The 19,766-nt window shown below is 40.3% G+C and overlaps 1 protein-coding gene across 3 annotated transcripts; it reads right to left on the reverse strand.

Moving 5' to 3' along the window:
* Positions 1-9,843: 9,843 nt before the first annotated feature.
* On the reverse strand, positions 9,844-12,856 carry LOC108325221 (uncharacterized). 3 transcript variants are annotated; one of them, XM_017558249.2, is made up of 4 exons: positions 12,593-12,851; positions 12,114-12,342; positions 11,073-11,225; positions 9,844-10,536 (listed from the first exon to the last, which is right to left on the reverse strand). In XM_017558249.2, the coding sequence occupies exons 1-4, from the start codon at positions 12,794-12,796 to the stop codon at positions 9,857-9,859; spliced, it is 1,266 nt and encodes a 421-aa protein (XP_017413738.1). In that variant the 5' UTR covers positions 12,797-12,851; the 3' UTR covers positions 9,844-9,856. The 3 variants fall into 3 exon arrangements, with proteins under 3 accessions (XP_017413738.1, XP_017413740.1, XP_052730557.1); XM_017558251.2 differs by having other exon boundaries at positions 12,114-12,337; positions 12,593-12,774; XM_052874597.1 differs by lacking the exon at positions 11,073-11,225 and having other exon boundaries at positions 12,593-12,856.
* Positions 12,857-19,766: the final 6,910 nt, after the last annotated feature.

Consider the following 19,766-nt stretch of genomic DNA (forward strand, 5'->3'; position numbering starts at 1 on the left):
ACCAAGGGCAACCAGTCATGGGGGCGATATCAAGGTGGGACCGGCTCCGTAGCGAGATCGGAAACGTTTAAACTGGGTCCGGGACGATCGTGAGTAGTAGAGAATACGACGACGACACGAAGGGAAGTTCCTCAGGGAACGACAACGTCCCGAGTTGGAAGTAGCACCGTCAGCGACGATCGTGGAAGAGGAGTGGGGAATTTGCCTTACCCCGAGTACGTCAGGAGGAGGGAAGAGGGGTTGTGCTTCCATTGTGGGGGGCCCTATAGTCCAGGACATCGTTGCAGAGAAAGAAGCTTGCGGGTGGTGATCATGGGGGAAGACCAAACCAACAGTGACGAAGATGAAGAAGTTGGGGGAGAGGCTGAGCAAAAACGCATGGAGTTCTCGTCGTTTTCTGCTGGCGGACTTACTCAGCACAAAACCATGAAGCTACAAGGGTGGGTCCTGGACAAGAGGGTGCTAGTCCTCATTGACAGTGGCGCTAGCCACAATTTTATAGCAACAGGACTGGTGAAGGTGTTGGGTTTACCAGTGGAAGATACTCCACCGTATAGAGTAAGTCTAGGAGATGGGAGGAAAAAACAAACTAGAGGATGTTGCAGGAAGGTTCCAGTAAATATAGGTGAAACGGAGGTGATGGAACAATTTTATTTATTTGAATTAGGAGGAGTTGACTTAATTTTGGGGATGGAATGGTTGGCCAAGTTAGGGCAAGTAACTATTAATTGGGACGAATTAGAAATGGTTTATAAGCAGGGAGAGAAAGAGGTAATCATCAAAAGGGACCCCACTTTGGCACGAAAAATAGTGGAATCGAAAGCTTTAATGAAAATGAAAGCGGTGACTTTGGTATGGACTTTGGGAAAGGCAGAGATAAAATCTGAGACAGTAGAGACCAGTCCAGACTTAACAGGGATCCAGACGAAAGAATTGCAGCGAGTCTTGTCAGATTTCGGAGAGATATTTAATGAGCCCAGGAGCCTTCCACTAGTTCGAAATGTAGTCCACCAAATCCTGCTTAAAGAAGGGACTGATCCAGTTAACATCCGCCCTTATAGATATCCTCATGTGATGAAGGAGGAGATCGAAAACCAGGTAGCTGAGATGTTGAAAGCGGGGATCATACGACCAAACACTAGCCCTTATTCAAGTCCTATGATTTTGGTCAAGAAAAAAGATGGCAGTTGGCGCTTCTGTATTGCTTACAGGGCCTTGAACCATGCCACCATTCCAGACAAATTCCCGATACCGGTCATAGAGAAATTATTGGATGAATTGAGAGGGACGAAATACTTCTCCAAAGTGGATTTGAAGGCTGGGTATCATCAGATTCGGATGAGGAAGGAGGATATCCAGAAAACGGCCTTTAGGACACATCAAGGACATTTTGAGTTCCTTGTTATGCCTTTTGGCCTCCAGCTACATTCCGAAGTATGATGAATGATCTATTGAGAACATACTTAAGGAGGCTTGTGCTTGTATTTTTTGATGATATCCTGATATACAGTCAGGAGTGGGAGGACCATTTGAAACATCTTGGGCAAGTGTTGAATACGCTAAGATAGCACCAATGGGTGGCAAATGGAAGGAAGTGTGAATTTGGGAGGAAGCAGATCAGATACCTAGGACATTTAATTTCAGAAAAGAGGGTGGAGATTGATATAGAGAAAGTGGTGGCAGTGGAGGAATGGCCAGAGCCCAGGACCCTTAGAGCTTTACGGGGATTTTTAGGTCTCACAGGCTATTACAAGAGGTTTGTGAGGGATTATGAGAAGATTGCTAGACCCTTGACAACACTGTTGAAGAAGGGGCAGTTTATCTAGTCTGCACATGCAGCATAAGCTATGGCAAGATTGAAGGATGCCATTACTACTGGACTGGTTTTAGTGTTACCAGATTTCAAGCAGTAGTTTCACATTGAGTGTGATGCATCAGGGGGTGGAGTAGGTGTTGTTCTAACTCAAAACAACAAGCCTATTGCTTTCTTTAGCAAGGTTCTATTAAAGGGATCCCTAAATAAATCCATTTATGAAAAGGAGCTCATGGCTTTGGTGATGACCATCCAACACTGGAGACCTTACTTGCTGGGTCAAAAGTTTGTGGTGCATACAAATCAGAGGAGCCTCCGATATTTGCTTGAACAACGGATACTATCCAAAATCAACAGAACTGGCTGGCAAAACTATTGGGGTATGATTTTAACATAGTTTACAAATCTGGGGTGACTAATAGGGTGACTGATGCAGTGTTAAGGAGAGTTGAAGACAAAGAGCAGGAAGAGGAGGTGGAATTAAGAATTAATGCCAGATCATATTGGCAGGATTTTCAGGAGGTGTTGAGGGAGGTTGAGGAGGATGAAGTGCTCAAGAAGATAATAGAGGAATAAGAGCATATTCTAATTCCCATTATGCTTTTACAATGGAGAACCACCGACTGCACTACAAAGGAAGGTTGGTGTTATCTGCTAGCTCGGTATGGATTCCTAAACTCCTAGTTGAGTTCCATACTACAAATACTAGAGGGCACTCGGGGGTATATAGGACTTATCGTAGGGTGACCCAATCATTGTATTGGATAGGGATGAAGAAGGTTGTCATTGATTTCGTAGCCAGTTGTTTGATATGCCAGGACCACAAATACCTGGCATCTTCTCCTCAAGGATTGTTACAACCTTTGCCAGTACCGCAAGTTATTTAGGAAGAAGTCAGCATGGACTTCATAGTAAGACTACCAAAATCACAGGGCCATGATGCGATTCTGGTAGTGGTAGATCGTCTGAGCAAGTATGGTCATTTTTTCCCCTTAAAGCATCCCTACACTGCCAACACCATAACAGAGATTTTTTTTAAAGAAGTAGTCAGATTACACGGGGTGCCGGTATTGATGGTTAGTGATAGAGACCCTTTATTTTTTAGCTTATTCTGAAAAGAATTGTTCAGATTGCAGGGCACACAACTGCAAATGAGTACTGCATACCACCCAGAGTCTGATGGGCAAATTGAGGTTTTGAATATAATATTGGAAGGGTATTTGAGGTGTTTCTGTTCAGAACAACCCAAGAGTTGGAATAAAGTTCTTCCTTGGGCTGAATTTTGGTACAATACTAGCTTTCAAGGTGCAGCTAAATGTATCCCATTTGAAACCGTTTATGGACGAGTCCCTCCTACTCTTACTCGTTTCATTCATAGGGAAACTTTCGTCGAGGCTGTGGCTCAGGAGCTTCAGACGCGAGATGAGGCGCTCAAACAACTCAGATTTCACTTGACAAGAGCATAGGAATTGTTGGCTAAGTATGCTAAAGGAAGAGGAAACCAGCAGAAGTTAAGGTCAATGACTGGGTGTACCTAAAGATTAGGCCTCATAGGCAAGCTTCCATGCCAACTAGGTTGCATCCCAAGTTATAAACAAGATACTTTGGGCCTTTTAAAGTAATACAACAGATTGGAAAAGGTGCTTTTAAACTGCTGTTACCCGAGACAACAAGAATTCATCCCGTCTTCCATGTGTCACAATTGAAGCTAGTAGTGGGCATAAGACAAGTTGAGAAGAATCTGCCAGAGGGACTGCAAGTTGATGGCCCAATGTTCTGGCCACTCAAGATCCTTGACAAGAGGCAGAAACAACGTGATGAGGAGGTCATACCGTAGATATTGGTTGAATGGCAGGAAGGAGGGAGGGAAGGAGCAACATGGGAGGATGTGCTAACTATCCAGGAATAATTCCCAGACTTCAACCTTGAGGACAAGGTTGCACATCAAGCGGTGCGTAATGATAGGAAATGGATAGTTTATGAAATAACGAGAAAAGGGAATAAAGCGGGGGAGAAGCGTTAGGTAGTTATAATCGTATTAGTATTTGGGCGGGAAATAAAGCTCCTATAAAAGAGCTATTGTATTCTAATATTGGACACTTTTTGATTGTTTTACTGTAAAGACAGGATCACGTTTATCCTGTGGAGGGGAGAGTATTTGGCTCTCTTGGAGGTTGTTGAGTGGGTAATTACTATACTGAATACAAAAATATATAGCTTATACTTTCTTTTCTGGTTGTTTAGTGTAAGTGAGTGCACATTAGATAGGTTTTCAATCTAGAAACCTATCATATTTAGAGACTTCTTTTTTTTATTGAAGTAACTAGAAATTCCATATATGTTAAGGATTCGTCAAGTAAAGAATAAGGAGTAGTCGCCTTTTTATCAACATGTGAATCCTTTCTCTTCTCAAAATTACAAATAAAATCTTATATATAGTTTACATTGACTCAATTATTTAATTATCTATAATAATATTGCAATATATATTATATGTTTGTTGAATACTCATTTGAAATGGTTAAGAATCATATTCACGAGTGCAATGATTAATGAAAATAAAAAGACTTAAGTTAAAATAAGGATTTATATTTTGCATTAGGCTTTTAAGCTAAAATAAGGATTTATATTTTGCATTAGGCTTTTATTAAGTATTTGTATTTGTTTTTATATTTTTCTATATAGACCTTTATGGACATTTTTAAAGGGCTTATTGCATAAGTCTCATTGGTGGACGAGTGTAGTAGTCTTGATCTTAACTTTTGTCAAAGTTTAAGAATAATTTTATGAAATTGAAGTTTTTTTTAACGAAATTTAAGATTAATACCATTAAAGCACAAGATGAATAAAATAACATTATCCTGCCATATCCTGTCATTAAGTGAACCCAGTGATAATGTTTATCCATTGACAACATATCATAATTGTTAGAATAATTACTGCTACATATCATCATTAAGGCTAGTCTGCTAGACCAGTAATGAGTAGTACCTAGTTCTGTACCTAGAGGTCTAGTGCAGACTCTTGGTGTTCCATGTACTCTTGGTTTTCAATATATATAGAAGACAATGAGAGGAATCTGTTAAGCCCTCAAGAATATATTTTTATCAGTTTTTAATCTCAAGTTGGTATTAGAGCAGGTTCATCCTGCTCTGGTTTCTGTCCTGGGTTGTCTACCAGCATTGTCATTGTTGTTCGCATCTGTCTGGTGCCCTTTGCCATTGTCCGCGGTTGTCTTGTCACTACCTGCAGCTGTCAGCTGCAGTTTAAAGCTCTTCAACTTGGTTCTCTGCCATCTCACATTTGTCTGCCTCTGTCCGCCGCCGTCCGCCGTCACTGTTCCGTCCAGCGACCACTGGATCTGGTTCGTCTCTTCACGCGACGACCACCCCTACCGGTGCCGGAGTCTGATTCTCCTTCACGCTCCGCCACGTGCAGCTTCTTTGTGTGCTGCGAACAAGTGCGTACTGTTCACGTGCCGCCCTTTGCCTGTCGGAAGGTCACCGCGACGCCTCCATAGTTGTCGCCTGAGCCTCCTGTCTCTGTTCTGACCCTCAAAACCCTACTTCAGTGAAGTCTAGAAGCTCCCCTTGAAGAAAACCCTAAGAAACCCTCTCAATTTTTTGGTTCCTCACTGCCGCGTTTTTTCTTTCTCCTATTTTTATCAAGAATGACGTCTGAAAGTGTTTTTCTTTCTCTGGAAGTCCCTCCATTACTTCCGAAAAGCTAAACGAAAAGAATTATCTGTCTTGGTCTGCTGCCGTGGAAATGTGGTTCCTCGGTCAAGGACATTATGACCACCTTGAGCAGGATGGAAGCCAAGTACCTTCTGAAAAAGCTGAACAATGGAAACAAGCAGATTTCCAATTGTGTGCCCTATTGTGGCAATCTGTGGAACCCCGACTTTTGATATCTCTTAGAGCCTTCAAAACATGTCACTCTTTTTGGAAGAAAGCTCAAAGCATTTATGCTAATGATATACAACGTCTCTATGATACAACAAACAAGCTTGCATGTCTCAAAATGACAGACCATGATATGGCCTCCTTCATGACTGAAGCCCAAGCAACTGTGGAAGAGTTAAAAATGTTCTTGGAAGTGGAATCTTCGGAAGACATCAAGAAGAAGCTTGACAAGTATTATATGGTGATGGTCCTCCGTGCTTTACATCCAGATTTGAATCATATCAGAGATCAACTTCTGACAAGTCATGAGGTCCCTTCCTTGGAAGCCTTGACCACACGTGTTCTTCGTGTTCCAGTGCCTCAATCTCAGGAAGCTCATGAAACAATGGAACCATCTGTCATGGTTGCCACACGAGGAAGAGGAGGACATGGCACTAGAGGAGGAGGACGTGGAGGTCGGGGACGTCCACAGTGCACTTACTGTAAGAGGGTGGGTCACACCCAAGAAAAATGTTACTCCTTACATGGTTTTCCTTCAAAAACCGCCAATATCTCTAAGGCTGAAACTCCCACTTCCGACTCCAAGTTCACTGAGGAAGAGTATCAAGAGTATCTGCGATTAAAGTCTAACAGCTTGGCCCAATCATCTCAATCCTCAAGTACATCCACAACTTGCATTTCTCAATCCATGGAAGGTCAAAATTCATGGGTAATTGACTCGGGTGCTTCTGATCACATCTTTGGTAATACCTCATTGTTCTCAACCCTTTTCCTCCAAGAAAAACCCCATTTCATTACCCTTGCAAATGACTCTAAAACTTGTTCAAAGGGAGTCGGTCAAGTCTCTCTGTCTCCCTCTCTAACTCTGAAATCTGTTCTTTTTGTCCCTAACTGTCCATTCAATTTACTTTCCTTAAGTCAGTTAACCAAAATGTTACATTGTTCAATAACTTTTGATTCAAAATCTTTTGTTATACAGGAGCGTGGCTCAGGGAGACAAATTGGAGAAGGATATAAAGCTGGAGATTTATACCATTTTGGATCTCGTCCACGGGTGTCCTGTGTTGCAGCTCTTCCCCCTAAAGTGTTACATGACCGATTGGGCCATCCTCACTTGTCAAAGTTAAAAAAGATGTGTCCTGAACTTAGTGGTCTTCAGACTTTAAAATGTGAGTCTTGTCAACTAGGAAAACATGTTAGATCTATCTTTCCTAAAAGGTCTCAATCAATGTGTAATTCTAGTTTTTCTATTATTCATTCTGATGTCTGGGGACCTAGTCGCATCTCTTCTTTTGGTTTTAGGTATTTTGTTAGATTTATTGATGAGTATTCTAGATGTACTTGGGTTTATCTAATGAAAGATCACTCTGAATTGTTACCCATCTTCACATCCTTTTTGAATGAAATCAAGAACCAATTTGGCCAAGTAATTAAAATCTTAAGAAGTGATAATGCTAAAGAGTATTTCTCCTCCAATTTTTCTACAATCCTTAACTCCCATGGTATTTTGCATCAGTCTACTTGCCGTCATACACCCTAGCAAAATGGTATAGCCGAAAGAAAAAATAGACACTTGGTTGAAACTGCTCGTACCCTTTTGCTTGGTGCCCATATTCCTGATCATCACTGGGGGGATGTCATCTTAACTGCATGTTTTCTCATTAATAGGATGTCCTCCTCCTCTCTCAATAATAAAGTCCCTTTCTCCATTCTATCTCCCCATGATCCTCTCTTTCACACCCCTCCTCGAGTTTTTGGTTGTGTCTGTTTTGTTCACGACATGTCTCCGGGGCTAGACAAGCTCTCCGCTCGTGCGATCAAATGTGTCTTTTTAGGCTATTCTCGGCTTCAAAAAGGGTACCGGTGTTACTCTCGTGAAACCAAGAAGTACTACATGTCTGCCAATGTTACATTCTTTGAACATACACCTTTCTTCTCTCCATCTGTTCAAGATGTTCATATCCTCCAACAGGTCCTTCCTCTTCCAATGGTTGAGTCCAATATCTCCAATGTCTCAGTTAATCCAAGTGATGCTCAAGGTCCTCCCGAACCTTCCTCTCCACATATTGATATCTTCCGCCACAGTACCTCGATGGGTAGTCCTCTTCCAGAAAATGGTGGATCTCCTCCTTCATATTCTTCTCCCTCAACGCCTCCAGCCACGCCTCCTGGTGAAAATGATTCTAGTTGGCCCATTGCTCTCAGAAAAGGTAGTCGTTCCACTCGAAACCCTCATCCCATTTATAATTTTCTTAGCTATCACAGACTGTCGCCCTCCTTTTATTCCCTTTTATCCTCAGTGTCTTCTATGGTTATACCCAAAAATGTGAAAGAAGCACTTGATCATCCTGGATGGCGACAAGTCATGATTGCAGAAGTGCAGGCTCTTGATCACAATCATACTTGGGAGCTTGTGCCACTTCACCCGGACAAAAAGGTTGTTGGTTGTCGATGAGTATATGCAGTTAAAGTCGGCCCTAATGGTGACATTTATAGGCTAAAAGCCCAACTAGTTGCAAAAGGATACACTCAGGTTTATGGCCTTGATTATTGTGACACCTTTTCTCCCGTGGACAAGATTACTACAATTCGTCTTTTCTTCGCAATGGCAGCCATTCGTCATTGGCCACTTCATCAATTGGATATCAAAAATGCATTTCTCCATGGTGATCTTGAGGAAGAAGTTTATATGGAGCAACCTCCTGGGTTTATTGCTCAGGGGGGGTCTGGTATGGTTTGAAAATTGCACCGATCTCTATATGGGCTCAAGCAATCACCACGTGCTTGGTTTGGAAAATTCAGCTCCATTGTTCAAAAATTTGGGCTAAAACGCAGTGAAGCAGATCATTCAATCTTTTATTATCATTCGTTTCTCGGGAAATGTGTTTACTTAATAGTATATGTTGATGATATAGTCATTACAGGAAATGATATTGTTGGAATATCTCAATTGAAGGAGTACTTGTGTAGACATTTCCAAACCAAGGATCTTGGAAGCCTCAAATACTTCTTAGGCATTGAAGTAGCTCAGTCAAAAGATGGAGTTGTAATCTCCCAAAGGAAGTATGCTCTGGATATTTTGCAAGAAACATGCATGATTGATTGTAGACCGGTTGACAGTCCTATGGACCCAAATCAAAAATTAACAGCAGAAGAAGGTGAGTTATTCTCCGACTCGAAGAGATATAGGAGGCTAGTTGGAAAACTAATCTATCTCACTATTACAAGGATCTATCTTTTGCAGTTGGAGTGGTTAGTTAGTTCATGCAAGCTCCATGTGTTGGCCATTAGAATGCTATCATTCGCATTCTAAGCTATGTGAAAAAGGCTCCCGGGCAAGGACTGTTATATGAAGAAAAAGGAAGCCTTCAGGTATCAGGATATTGTGATGCCGATTGGGCAGGTTCTTCTATTGATAGACGATTTACTACTGGATATTGTGTTTTCCTTGGAAGAAACATTATCTCATGGAAAAGTAAGAAACAGAATGTAGTGGCTCGATCAACAGCTGAAGCTGAATATAGGGCAATAACGTCACTAACATGTGAACTTATATGGGTGAAACAGTTCCTTCAAGAGCTTAGCTTCTGTGACATCCAGAGTATGAAGATGTATTCTGATAACCAAGCTGCTCTTCACATTGCATCAAATCTAGTGTTTCACGAGAGAACTAAACATATAAAAATTGATTGTCATTTTGTTTGGGAAAAGTTATTGTCAAAAGAAATATGTACCGAGTTTGTTGGATCAAATGACCAATTTGCAAATGTGTTGACTAAGTCATTAAGGGGACCTCAGATTGAGTTTATTTGTTCCAAGCTTGGTACATACAATCTGTATGCTCCAGCTTAAGGGAAGGGTTAGAATAATTACTGTTACATATCATCATTAAGGCTAGTCTGCTAGACCAGTAATGAGTAGTACCTAGTTCTATACCTAGAGGTCTAGTGTAGACTCTTGGTGTTCCATGTACTCTTACTTTTCAATATATATAGAAGACAATGAGAGGGATCTGTTAAGCCCTCAATAATATATTTTTATCAGTTTTTAATCTCAAGTATAATAATAGAGAACATGTTATAGTAATAGAGATTGGTTAAGAATTTGCTGAATGCAAAACCAATAAGATTGGGATAAATTAAACAAGAATGAAACCTCTTTTTATGTATTCCAAGCATGAGAATGGGAAGTCCATAACATGTTCCAGTTCAAGGGATTTGGAAATGAGGGTGTTAATAACAAAGTCCCGGTTAAAATACTCACTGTCTTTATCAAAACCTCTACAAACAACCAGGGAAGTATTACACACCCAAGGAACAGCAACAGTAAAAGCAAGACCAGAACCTTCTCTTCCTACAAGTACATCTTTGTATGCTCTGCAAACTTGAGAGACATACTTTCCCATTGGTAAAATATGCTCAAGTGGGGATGGAACAGTATCAAGATTCAAGACATCAGAGTCAGAATGCAGGTTCACCACAACAGTTCCATGTTTGGGATGGAGTCGATTACTCATAGCTTTAAGAAATGTTGAATCTGGGCGCCATAACTTGTGGGGAAATATATCATCACCATCATAAGCATCAACAAAGATCATATCATATATATTTGTACTGTTGACAATAAATTCCTCAGCATCTGCTTCGTAGAGGCAAATCCTTTCATGGATGCCTTTCCACATAATTTCATCAATGGTTTCAGGTTTCGAAACAGCCTGGTCACCAGATTGTGTCTTGAGTGAGCAAGCCGGGAACCCCATAGCTCGAATTGAGGCTGATATAACAAGGGGATCAATTTCAACTATATGAACAGTGGCACCTGGAAATTGCACAGAAAATTAAGCAAGGTGTATGAGGATTGATTACAATAATAAATTTGTCAAGTGAACAAGGGAGAAAATCATTAGCAAATCCCAAAAACTACATCATAAAAAAAGAATGCAGCAAAAGTAGCATGCTTTATGCTACTAATTATCTCGAGACCAAGAATTAGACTATGCATTAAGAGGGTGGAGAGAGGAATAAATTGATGAGGGTCCGTGTAAATATGTATCCACATAAATCAGGGCACAAGAGGTGGTGCCATATGAACATCTTGGTTCGGTTTATTACTACTGACATTACATCTGGTTGCCAATGACAATAACAACGTCCAAGGTTCGATGCCTTATCCCTCAGAGTGCAAGATATGACTATGTCAATACCAAGAAACAGAATGATATATTTCCATGATGGATTTTTTTTTTAATGTTTTTTTCATTTTTCCACACAAAAGTAATAACTTTTAACCTGGATGTTTCAAGCTACCACTAAGTTAAAACCAGAAAAAACCCATGAAGGTAGAACTATTTTCACCTTGAATTTGACTTGCCAAAAACAGTGGTAAACTTCCTCCACCATGTCCAATGCATAAAATGTGCATATTTTTCTTTCCTTGCAGTGCACTGATAATATCAAAATTACATGAGGCTATAGTAGTCAATCCAGCTGATATCATACTTTTCACATCTGCAACACGGCATTAAACCAAAAAATTACATATTTGGGATTAATTGAACATGAACTGAAAATCGTATTAAGGATGGATATGTTCCGAAAATTAGAAATCAAGAATTATGACTAAAAATTACCCCTAGAACTTCATTAATAAATACTATAATCATGACCATGGCCAAAATAAGAATATCAAAATTCAAATCCACAATGGCATAGCAACCAGAGCAAAATGGTCGTAAAGGAGTGGTGAGCACAAAACAAATATTTTTAAAGATTCATAATAGAAAATAACTTATCTAAGAGTGCAAAATCTTAGCCAGATGCTTAAGATTTAACAAGGCAACCAACAAAGCAATTGTCGTCATAAGGAATGCAGGAATGATGGAGCCTCCTCCAAATTAACAGCAAATACAAAATACCAAGGAAACTATCCTTACATAGGAATTTTTTTATTTTACATTATCTTTCATTTTTTTAATAGGACAAACAGAGTAGGGAACATAGAAAGAGAACAGGTGGTTTCAATCCCGTGCAAAGACCTCTTTGTTTGAATTCAATAATTAAGCATAGCATAAAACTTATTTTTGTTATCAAAATCCACCCCAAATCAAGCAAGGATGCTCAAATTAATAGTTAATTTAAATATATATCATCTAACAGGAATCACTTCAGGCAGGTTAGCAGAAGCTTTAATCTTAGTAATCTTACAACATTGCATATTAGCAATCAGTAACTAAAAACAAACACTACCCAACAAGTCAAGCTGATATTCAAATTTCCATACATAAAGCTTTTCAAATAAAACTTCACTGGTTGAAACGCCAAACTAACCAACCCTAGAAGACACAATTCCACCACAATTACATTTCTATTCACAGTTTAAATGGTTTGGAAATATACATGGAACAGCCAAACAACGTGGTTGCTGCATGAGGTAGACAACTCCTGGCATGTTGTCGTGGTAAGTTGCCAGCACTTTTGCCGTGCTCTGGCGAGTAACCTCATTGAAACGAAGCACCCTCCATTGGTATCCAAGTATCCTCAGTTTCCCTCCATCCCCATATCCTGGATGCACCTCCTCACACCTTTTCTGCAGCCATCTTTCCATTCCTGACCAATGCATTCTGTTCTAAAAACCATGCAAACACCCATCGTCAAAATCTTGCTGAAAAGGAAAATGAGTTCTGAAAAGAAAAACTCCAAAGATTGTAAAAAAAAACGAAACATTTAAAAATATAATCGAACAATTTGCCACACGGTAAAATTAAAATAAATGAATTCAAAGCACTTCAATATCTTACATAAACACATAATGTCTGAAACTTCGTGTAAACATAAACTAAAGGAAACAAAAACTTTGAGAAAGGGAGGAAACTAACGGGTCTTGAAGAGTGATACGCGACGACCGAAACGACGCCATTTCCCTTGCCGGAAGTTGATCGAAGAACGGTGTGACCGTCGTCGGAGTCGGATCCCCACCACTCTGAGGAGTAGAGCCAGTCCCCTTCGTCCTCCGAGCGCCGCCGCACCACCGTTGAGAAACGGCGGAGGTAACCGTAACCGGCTCTGGCTCTGCGCCACATAAGGTAGAACCGTGATTGATAGGGTTTAAGATTTTGGGTTTTATCTCCAATTATATTTGTTTAATCCTACACATACAAGGATGACTACACGAACGATATTGAGTAATGACATGTTTTATTAATCAAACTAGTATAATATTTTATGGATTAATTACGATTAAAGTCTATCTTTTAAATTGGTTGCGGATCTATTAAATTTTATTTAGTATGATGAATACTAAAAAGAATTATATCTTTCTATTAAATTACGATGATGTGATTATTAATTTGTTTTCTTTTTTATGTTTTAACATATGAGATCTTTTTAACTTGTGAGGTGATTTGATTTAATATAAAAATAATATTACAATTAATATAAGATAATTAGATTTTTGGCTTAATAGGTTATTTAGTCTCCAAGTTAAGAGTTGAATTTCCATTTAGTACCCGATTTTAAAAATGAAGATATTAGGTTTCCAAGTTACGAAAATTGTGTAAATTATGTCCTCATCGTTTAATGGCGTTAAAATTGAAAACGTGCAGGATTTCGAAGTGCTGGTTGGACAAACGAAGGCGTTTTCGGACGACCAGTTATTGGGATATTTCTTGGCAGGCCTAAGAGAGGAATTGCGGTGTCAAATTTAGCCACGCGATCTGCGAAATTTGATGATGACAATGAAGATTGTGCGGGATGTCGAGGAGGCTCTACGCGGGTTAGGTGAGTGGTTGGACAGCGGCCAAGAATTCCCAATCGTGGGATCGAACGACGGAAGGAGGAACAGTTGTGGCGAGAACCAAACCGGCGAGGAGTAACCTAGGGAGAAATGCCGCAACCATGAGCGACGAATCAATGAGGCGAGACAGCGCGACAGGGAGTAGTGCGGCGAGAGGAGGAATCCCCAGGGGGAAGTGATAGTAGAGGAAGGAACTCAAGAAACCTTCCCTATCCAGAATTTCTGAAGCGACGAGAGGAAGGGAGGTGCTTTCGCTATGGGGGACCTTTCAGCCCCAGGCACCATTGCCCTGAGAGGAGCTTACATGTAGTGTTATTGACTGAGGATGAAGAGGATGACACAGAAGGAGAGACGGGAGAAGTGGAGCAGAAGCCAATGGGGTTATCGTTTTTTTCTGCCAGTGGGCTTACCCAGCCAAAGACGATGAAGTTGCAAGGGAGAGTGGGGGAGAAGGCAATGCTGATTCTCATAGATAGTGGCGTAAGCCACAATTTTATCAGCAAGAGTTTGGTAGAAGAACTAAAGCTAGACCAGGAGGATACACCTCCATATCAAGTCAGTCTGGGGGATGGACAGAAGAAGAAAACTAGAGGGTGCTGCCCCAAGGTGATAGTCCAAGTGGGAGTGACAAAGATAGCCAAGAAATTCTACTTGTTTGAATTAGGGGGAGTATATATGATTCTGGGAGTGGAATGGTTGGCTAAAATAGGGAAGATCTCACTAAATTGGGGCGAGTTGACTATGTCCTTCAAACATGGGGGCAATAAAGTGGTTATTAAGGGGGACCCCACTTTGAAAAGGAGGCTGGTTAAACCGGAGACCTTATTAAAGATGAATGAGGTGGAAACCTGGGCTCTGGTTTGGAGTCTAAAGAGTAGAGGACCGGGGTGAAATGATAAGGGAGAATCTGGCTTGTCCCGAAAGTAGAAGGAGGAGTTGGAGCAGGTTTTAGAGGAGCATGTAGAGGTGTTTTGTGAGCCAAAGGGGTTGCCACCTGACAGAGACAAAAGGCATCAGATTACTTTCAGAGAAGGAACAGACCTGGTGAATGTTCGACCCTACAGATATCCCTATTTGATGAAAGGGGAAATTGAAAGACAGGTGGAGTACTAGTCCTTACTTGAGCCCCGTTATATTAGTAAAGAAAAAAGATGGGAGTTGGAGGTTCTGCGTGGATTACCGGGCTTTGAATAGAGCGACGATCCCAGACAAGTTCCCCATTCCAGTCATTGAGGAACTCTTGGATGAATTAGGAGAGGCAAGGTATTTTTTGAAAGTGGATTTAAAATCAGGGTACTATCAGATCAGGATGGAGGAGGATGATATCCCCAAAACAACTTTCCGCACTCATCAGGGCCACTATGAGTTTCTAGTGATGCCTTTTGGTCTCAATAATGCCCCAACGACATTTCAGAGCGCCATGAACAGTTTGCTGCAACCATTTTTGAGGAGATTTGTGATGGTGTTCTTTGATGACATCCTCATTTACAGCCAGAGTTGGGGAAAACATGTTCAGCAAGTGGGACAAGTTTTGGGGGTGCTTAGGCAGAATAAGTGGGTGGCCAACAAGAAGAATACGAGTTTGGCAAGGATGAGATTGCATATCTAGGTCACTTAATATCTGCGAGAGGGGTGGTGATGGATCCAGAAAAGATTCGAGCAGTGCTTGAATGGGAGGAACCGAAACGCTGAAGGTGCTGAGAGGTTTTTTGGGCCTCACTGGGTATTACAGGCATTTTGTGAAGGACTATGGAAAAGTGGCCAAACCGTTGACGAAGCTATTGAAAAAGGGGCAATTTCAGTGGTCAAGTAAGGTGAAGGAGGCCATGGACAGATTGAAGAGTTTGATAATCACTGCTCCAGTACTAGCGCTGCCATATTTTGAGCAACCCTTTCATGTAGAGTGTGACACATCTGGAGGGGGAGTGGGGGCGGTGTTTATGCAGGGAAGAAGACCCATTGCGTTCTTCAGTAGAGCATTGTCTGAGGGGTCTCTTAATAAGTCTATCTATGAGAAGGAACTCATGGCATTGGTGATGGCAATACAAAATTGGAGACCGTATTTGTTGAGACAGAAGTTCGTCGTTCATACAGACCAAAGAAGTCTCAAATATTTGCTCGAGCAAAGAATAACAACTCAGAATCAACAAAACTGGCTTGCTAAGTTGTTAGGATATGATTTCGAGATCCAGTATAAACCAGGGGCGACAAATCGGGTTGCTGACGCTTTGTCTAGAAAAGGGGAGGATAAGGAGGACAAGGGGGAAGAGAACAAGGAATTGAAGATAGTAGGGAGGCCATATTCGCAAGATTTTGAAGAGGTATTAAGGGAAGTAGAGGAGGATGAAGTTTTGGGGAAGATTCGAGAAGAGATTAAAAAAATCCAGATGCTCATCCAGCATATACTATGGAACAAGGTAGGTTGCACCATAAAGGAAGGCTAGTGTTGTCGGCCAAGTCAGCCTGAATACCAAAGCTCTTGGCAGAGTTCCATTCCACTAGCATAAGAGGGCACTCGGGTGTATACCGTACTTATCGAAGAATCGCACAATCACTTTTCTGGATAGGAATGAAGCAAATGGTGATTGATTTTGTGGCACGATGCTTGACATGCCAGCAACACAAATATTTGGCGTCATCGCCTCAGGGATTGTTGCAGTCGTTACTCGTACCCCATGCAATTTGGGAAGAGGTGAGTATGGATTTCATTGTGAAGTTGCCGAAATCCCAGGGGTATGATGCAGTGCTAGTGGTGGTGGATCGCCTCAGCAAGTATGGACACTTCCTGCCATTGTAACACCCTTACTTTGCGCGCACGGTGGCCAAAGTCTTTGTTAAGGAGGTGATAAGGTTGCACGAGGTGCCATTATCCATCGTCAGTGATCGTGATCCCATCTTCTTGAGTGTGTTTTGGAGGGAAATTTTTAGAATGTAAGGCACACAATAGAAGATGAGTACTACCTATCATCCGGAAACAGACGGAAGTGCTGAACAGAATACTAGAAGGGTATTTGCGATGTTTCTACTCGGAGCAGCCTAAAAACTGGAGTATAGTGTTACCTTGGGCGAAATACTGGTACAACACTAGTTACCAGAGTGCAGCGAAATGTACTCCCTTTAAGACGATATATGGGAGAGCTCCCCCCTTCTATAAACAGGTTCATACTCGGTGAAACAATAGTGGAGGCGGTAGCCTAAGATTTGATGACGCGTGACAAAGCTTTGACGCAATTGAGGTTTCATTTGAACCGAGCCCAGGATATGATGATGAAGTATGCTAACAGAAGGAGGAGGCCGGGAGATATTAAGGTAGACGAATGAATGTATTTGAAGATAAGACCTCACCAACAAACGTCCATGGCTGCTAGACTGCACCCCAAGTTGGTAGAAGGATATTTTGGGCCCTTTAAAGTGCTACAACAGGTGGGGGAGGTTGCGTTTAAGCTACAATTACCAGAAACGACCCGGATTCATCCAGTATTTCATATTTCGCAATAAAGAAGGCGATGCGTACTCAGTATGTGGAGAAGGAGTTGTCCCTTGATTTACAAGCAGATGAGCCAACTTTTTGGCCTCTTCGAATCTTGGATAAGAGGCAGAAACAATAAGGAGAGGATCTGGTACCACAAGTTTTGGTGGAGTGGCAAGAAGGTGGAAGGGATGTGGTGACTTGGGAAGATGTATCCATGATCCAAGATCAGTATCCGGATTTCAACTTTGGGGACAAGGTTGTACATCCAGCGGTGGGTATTGTTAGAGAGTGGAAAGTGTATACTAGGAGGAAGAAACATTAATTGCCTAACAGTTTCCTAACTGTTTAGTAGTTAGGCAGGGCAGGGTGTATAATCTTTATATAAGGCAGATTGGGGGTTAGGAAAGGGTTGTTGAGTATATTCTTTGTTGATAGTAGCAGAACCCATTGTCCTGGGAGGGGGATTAGGCTCCCTAAAGCTCTGTTTGTACGTGACTGTTGAGACAATACAATACAACTATTCTTTTCGATATACAGTTACTATTGATATTCTGTGTGTATGGTTCTTGAGAGAACCCAACTACAATTTCCATCTTTTGATAAAACACATTTTAGGGATTAGAGAACTAAAGTTGAGCTTTTTTTTTTGTCTAATTGGTGGATACTACAATTCATCATAGGGCTCAGTTGCTATTGTTGTCTATGGAAGGTAAATTTTTTTGTTTGACAATGGTACCTTTGATTTCTAAAGAAAATCTTGGGTACATATATTACAGGATGTGGGTAATTGATTTGATTATTGAGCCCTTGATGATCTTGCGGCAGAACATAGAACATGCAATATTGAAACATGGAAGTTTTTTTATTGAGTATATTGAAAAGGGTTAAATATAATTTCATTATGTAGATTATAATACGATTTTGGTTTTAGTTTCTCTTCAAATTTTTATCCATTTTCATCCTTCTTTTTTTAAAAAGTTTTAGAATGTCTTTTATGATAAATGTTATTTTGTTTTTTTTTCTAACGTGGCTAACGATGTGCCATATCATCAATACATGTGTGTCCAGGTAAGTAATGAACGTCAACAATGAAATTGGTTATAACTAGCAAATTTAACATTTAAAATGAAATTGAAATCAGGATTTAAAGTGTTGAAATCGAAATTGAGACGAGTTGAGCTATGAGATTCCTCTTTCAATCAACAAAAACAGTGTGCTTACTATGGGTTTTTTGTTTGTGCGTTCAAAGTCAGGTTAGTTTCCAAAATGGTATTATTATTTTTTTAATGTTGAGGATGTGTGTTTAAGGTTGTGATTGTTTCAGTTTGAATCTTGATTTACAATGTAGGTTTCTAAATGGGGTTCATTGTGGCTTTGCATTATATGAGGAAGTTTGAAAAGAACAGGAGACTGAAATATGTTGGTGGAAAAATACATGTAGTTAAAGAAATTGTTCCTGATTGATGGTCATACTTCGAAACACTAGAAATAGTTTGACTTCAAATATGGTGGTGATGTAAAACTTTGGTGGAAGGGATCAAAACATAAGTTACCCAACAATCTTAGAATACTGAGTGATGATAGGGAATCAATATACTTAACTAACTATGCAGAGGCTAATGATAAAGAGGTTGATATATATGTCGAACATGTTCTTAGTTAGGCTTAAGTAATTAACTTCATTAGTATTGGTGGCATGGATGAAGTCGTGGGTGAAGAGGTAGAGGCAAGACACGTAAAGGCCATGAAGGAAGAGGTTAATGAAGATGTTAGGGAAGAAGAAGTGAATGTGCCTAAAGAAGAGCTCAATGTGCCTAAAGTACAAGTCAATGCATATGGAGAACAAGTCAATGGGCCTAAAGAAGGTGGGATTATTGACGATAAGGAGAAAGAAGAAAGGTCAATTGTAGATAAACTTGATGATAATGAAGAAATAAGGTTGCAAATGATGATGCTGGATTTGGGATGGACAATGAAAAGGTTGTAGATGATCCAACACGTAGAAATATTCATCATGTATTGAATAGGTGGACAAAATTGGAAAAAAGGAAAAAAATAGTGAGAAGTAGAACAAATAGTGGTGAAGCATCGTTTATCATTAACGAAGAAGTTGAAGTGTATGAAATAAATGAAGAATACAATACTAATGATTTTGTCTTCAGATATGGGCAGCAATGAGGGTGTTAATGTTAGTGTTAATAGGTAGAAGTTTTCAAAGTATAGACCTGAAGATATGAACAAGAGCTTCAAATTTAAATTAGGGATGGAGTTTTTTTCTTTGAAGGTTTTAAGCATGCAATATTAGAGCATAATGTTCTAAATGGAAAAGAAGTTAAATTTATGAAGAATGATCACAAGAGAGTGAGGACTGTATGTAAAAGGAAGTGTGGTTTTTTAATTATGGCTAACAAGGTATGGGCAGTCATACCTTTAAGGTTAAGACAGTTGTTTGGGAGTCATAAATGTGGAAGTGTTTTTGGTAGCAAAAGTGCAAGTGTATAGTGGAATACACAAGTATTAGTTGATAGATTATAGATGTAAGAAACATGACAATGAACCAAATAATTGATGAAATTAAGAAGACATACAATGTTGGCATAACACCTTGGAGGACTAGCAAAGCAAAGGAACTTGCAATGGATTGTTTGTTAGGAGATGGACAACGACAATATATTTATGTATATGACTATGTTGCTGAATTGGTCAAAGTTTAGGCGTGAACATTCAAGATTAAGGTCAATCAATCCCAACCGACTTTGGCACCAAGGATTGTGTGTTTTTACAT

This window comes from Vigna angularis, chromosome 3 (genome assembly GCF_016808095.1).
Source record: "Vigna angularis cultivar LongXiaoDou No.4 chromosome 3, ASM1680809v1, whole genome shotgun sequence".
Classification (NCBI taxonomy): domain Eukaryota; kingdom Viridiplantae; phylum Streptophyta; class Magnoliopsida; order Fabales; family Fabaceae; genus Vigna; species Vigna angularis.

Bases quoted from the DNA above. Each gene is read 5' to 3' on its own strand.
- LOC108325221 (XM_017558249.2), bottom strand. From the start codon at position 12,796: ATGTGGCGCAGAGCCAGAGCCGGTTACGGTTACCTCCGCCGTTTCTCA. The intron at 11,226-12,113 runs GTATATTTCCAA...GCCGTGTTGCAG, and splicing joins ACGTTGTTTGGCTGTTCCAT to ATGTGAAAAGTATGATATCA. The intron at 10,537-11,072 runs GTGAAAATAGTT...TGCAATTTCCAG, and splicing joins TTTGGCAAGTCAAATTCAAG to GTGCCACTGTTCATATAGTT.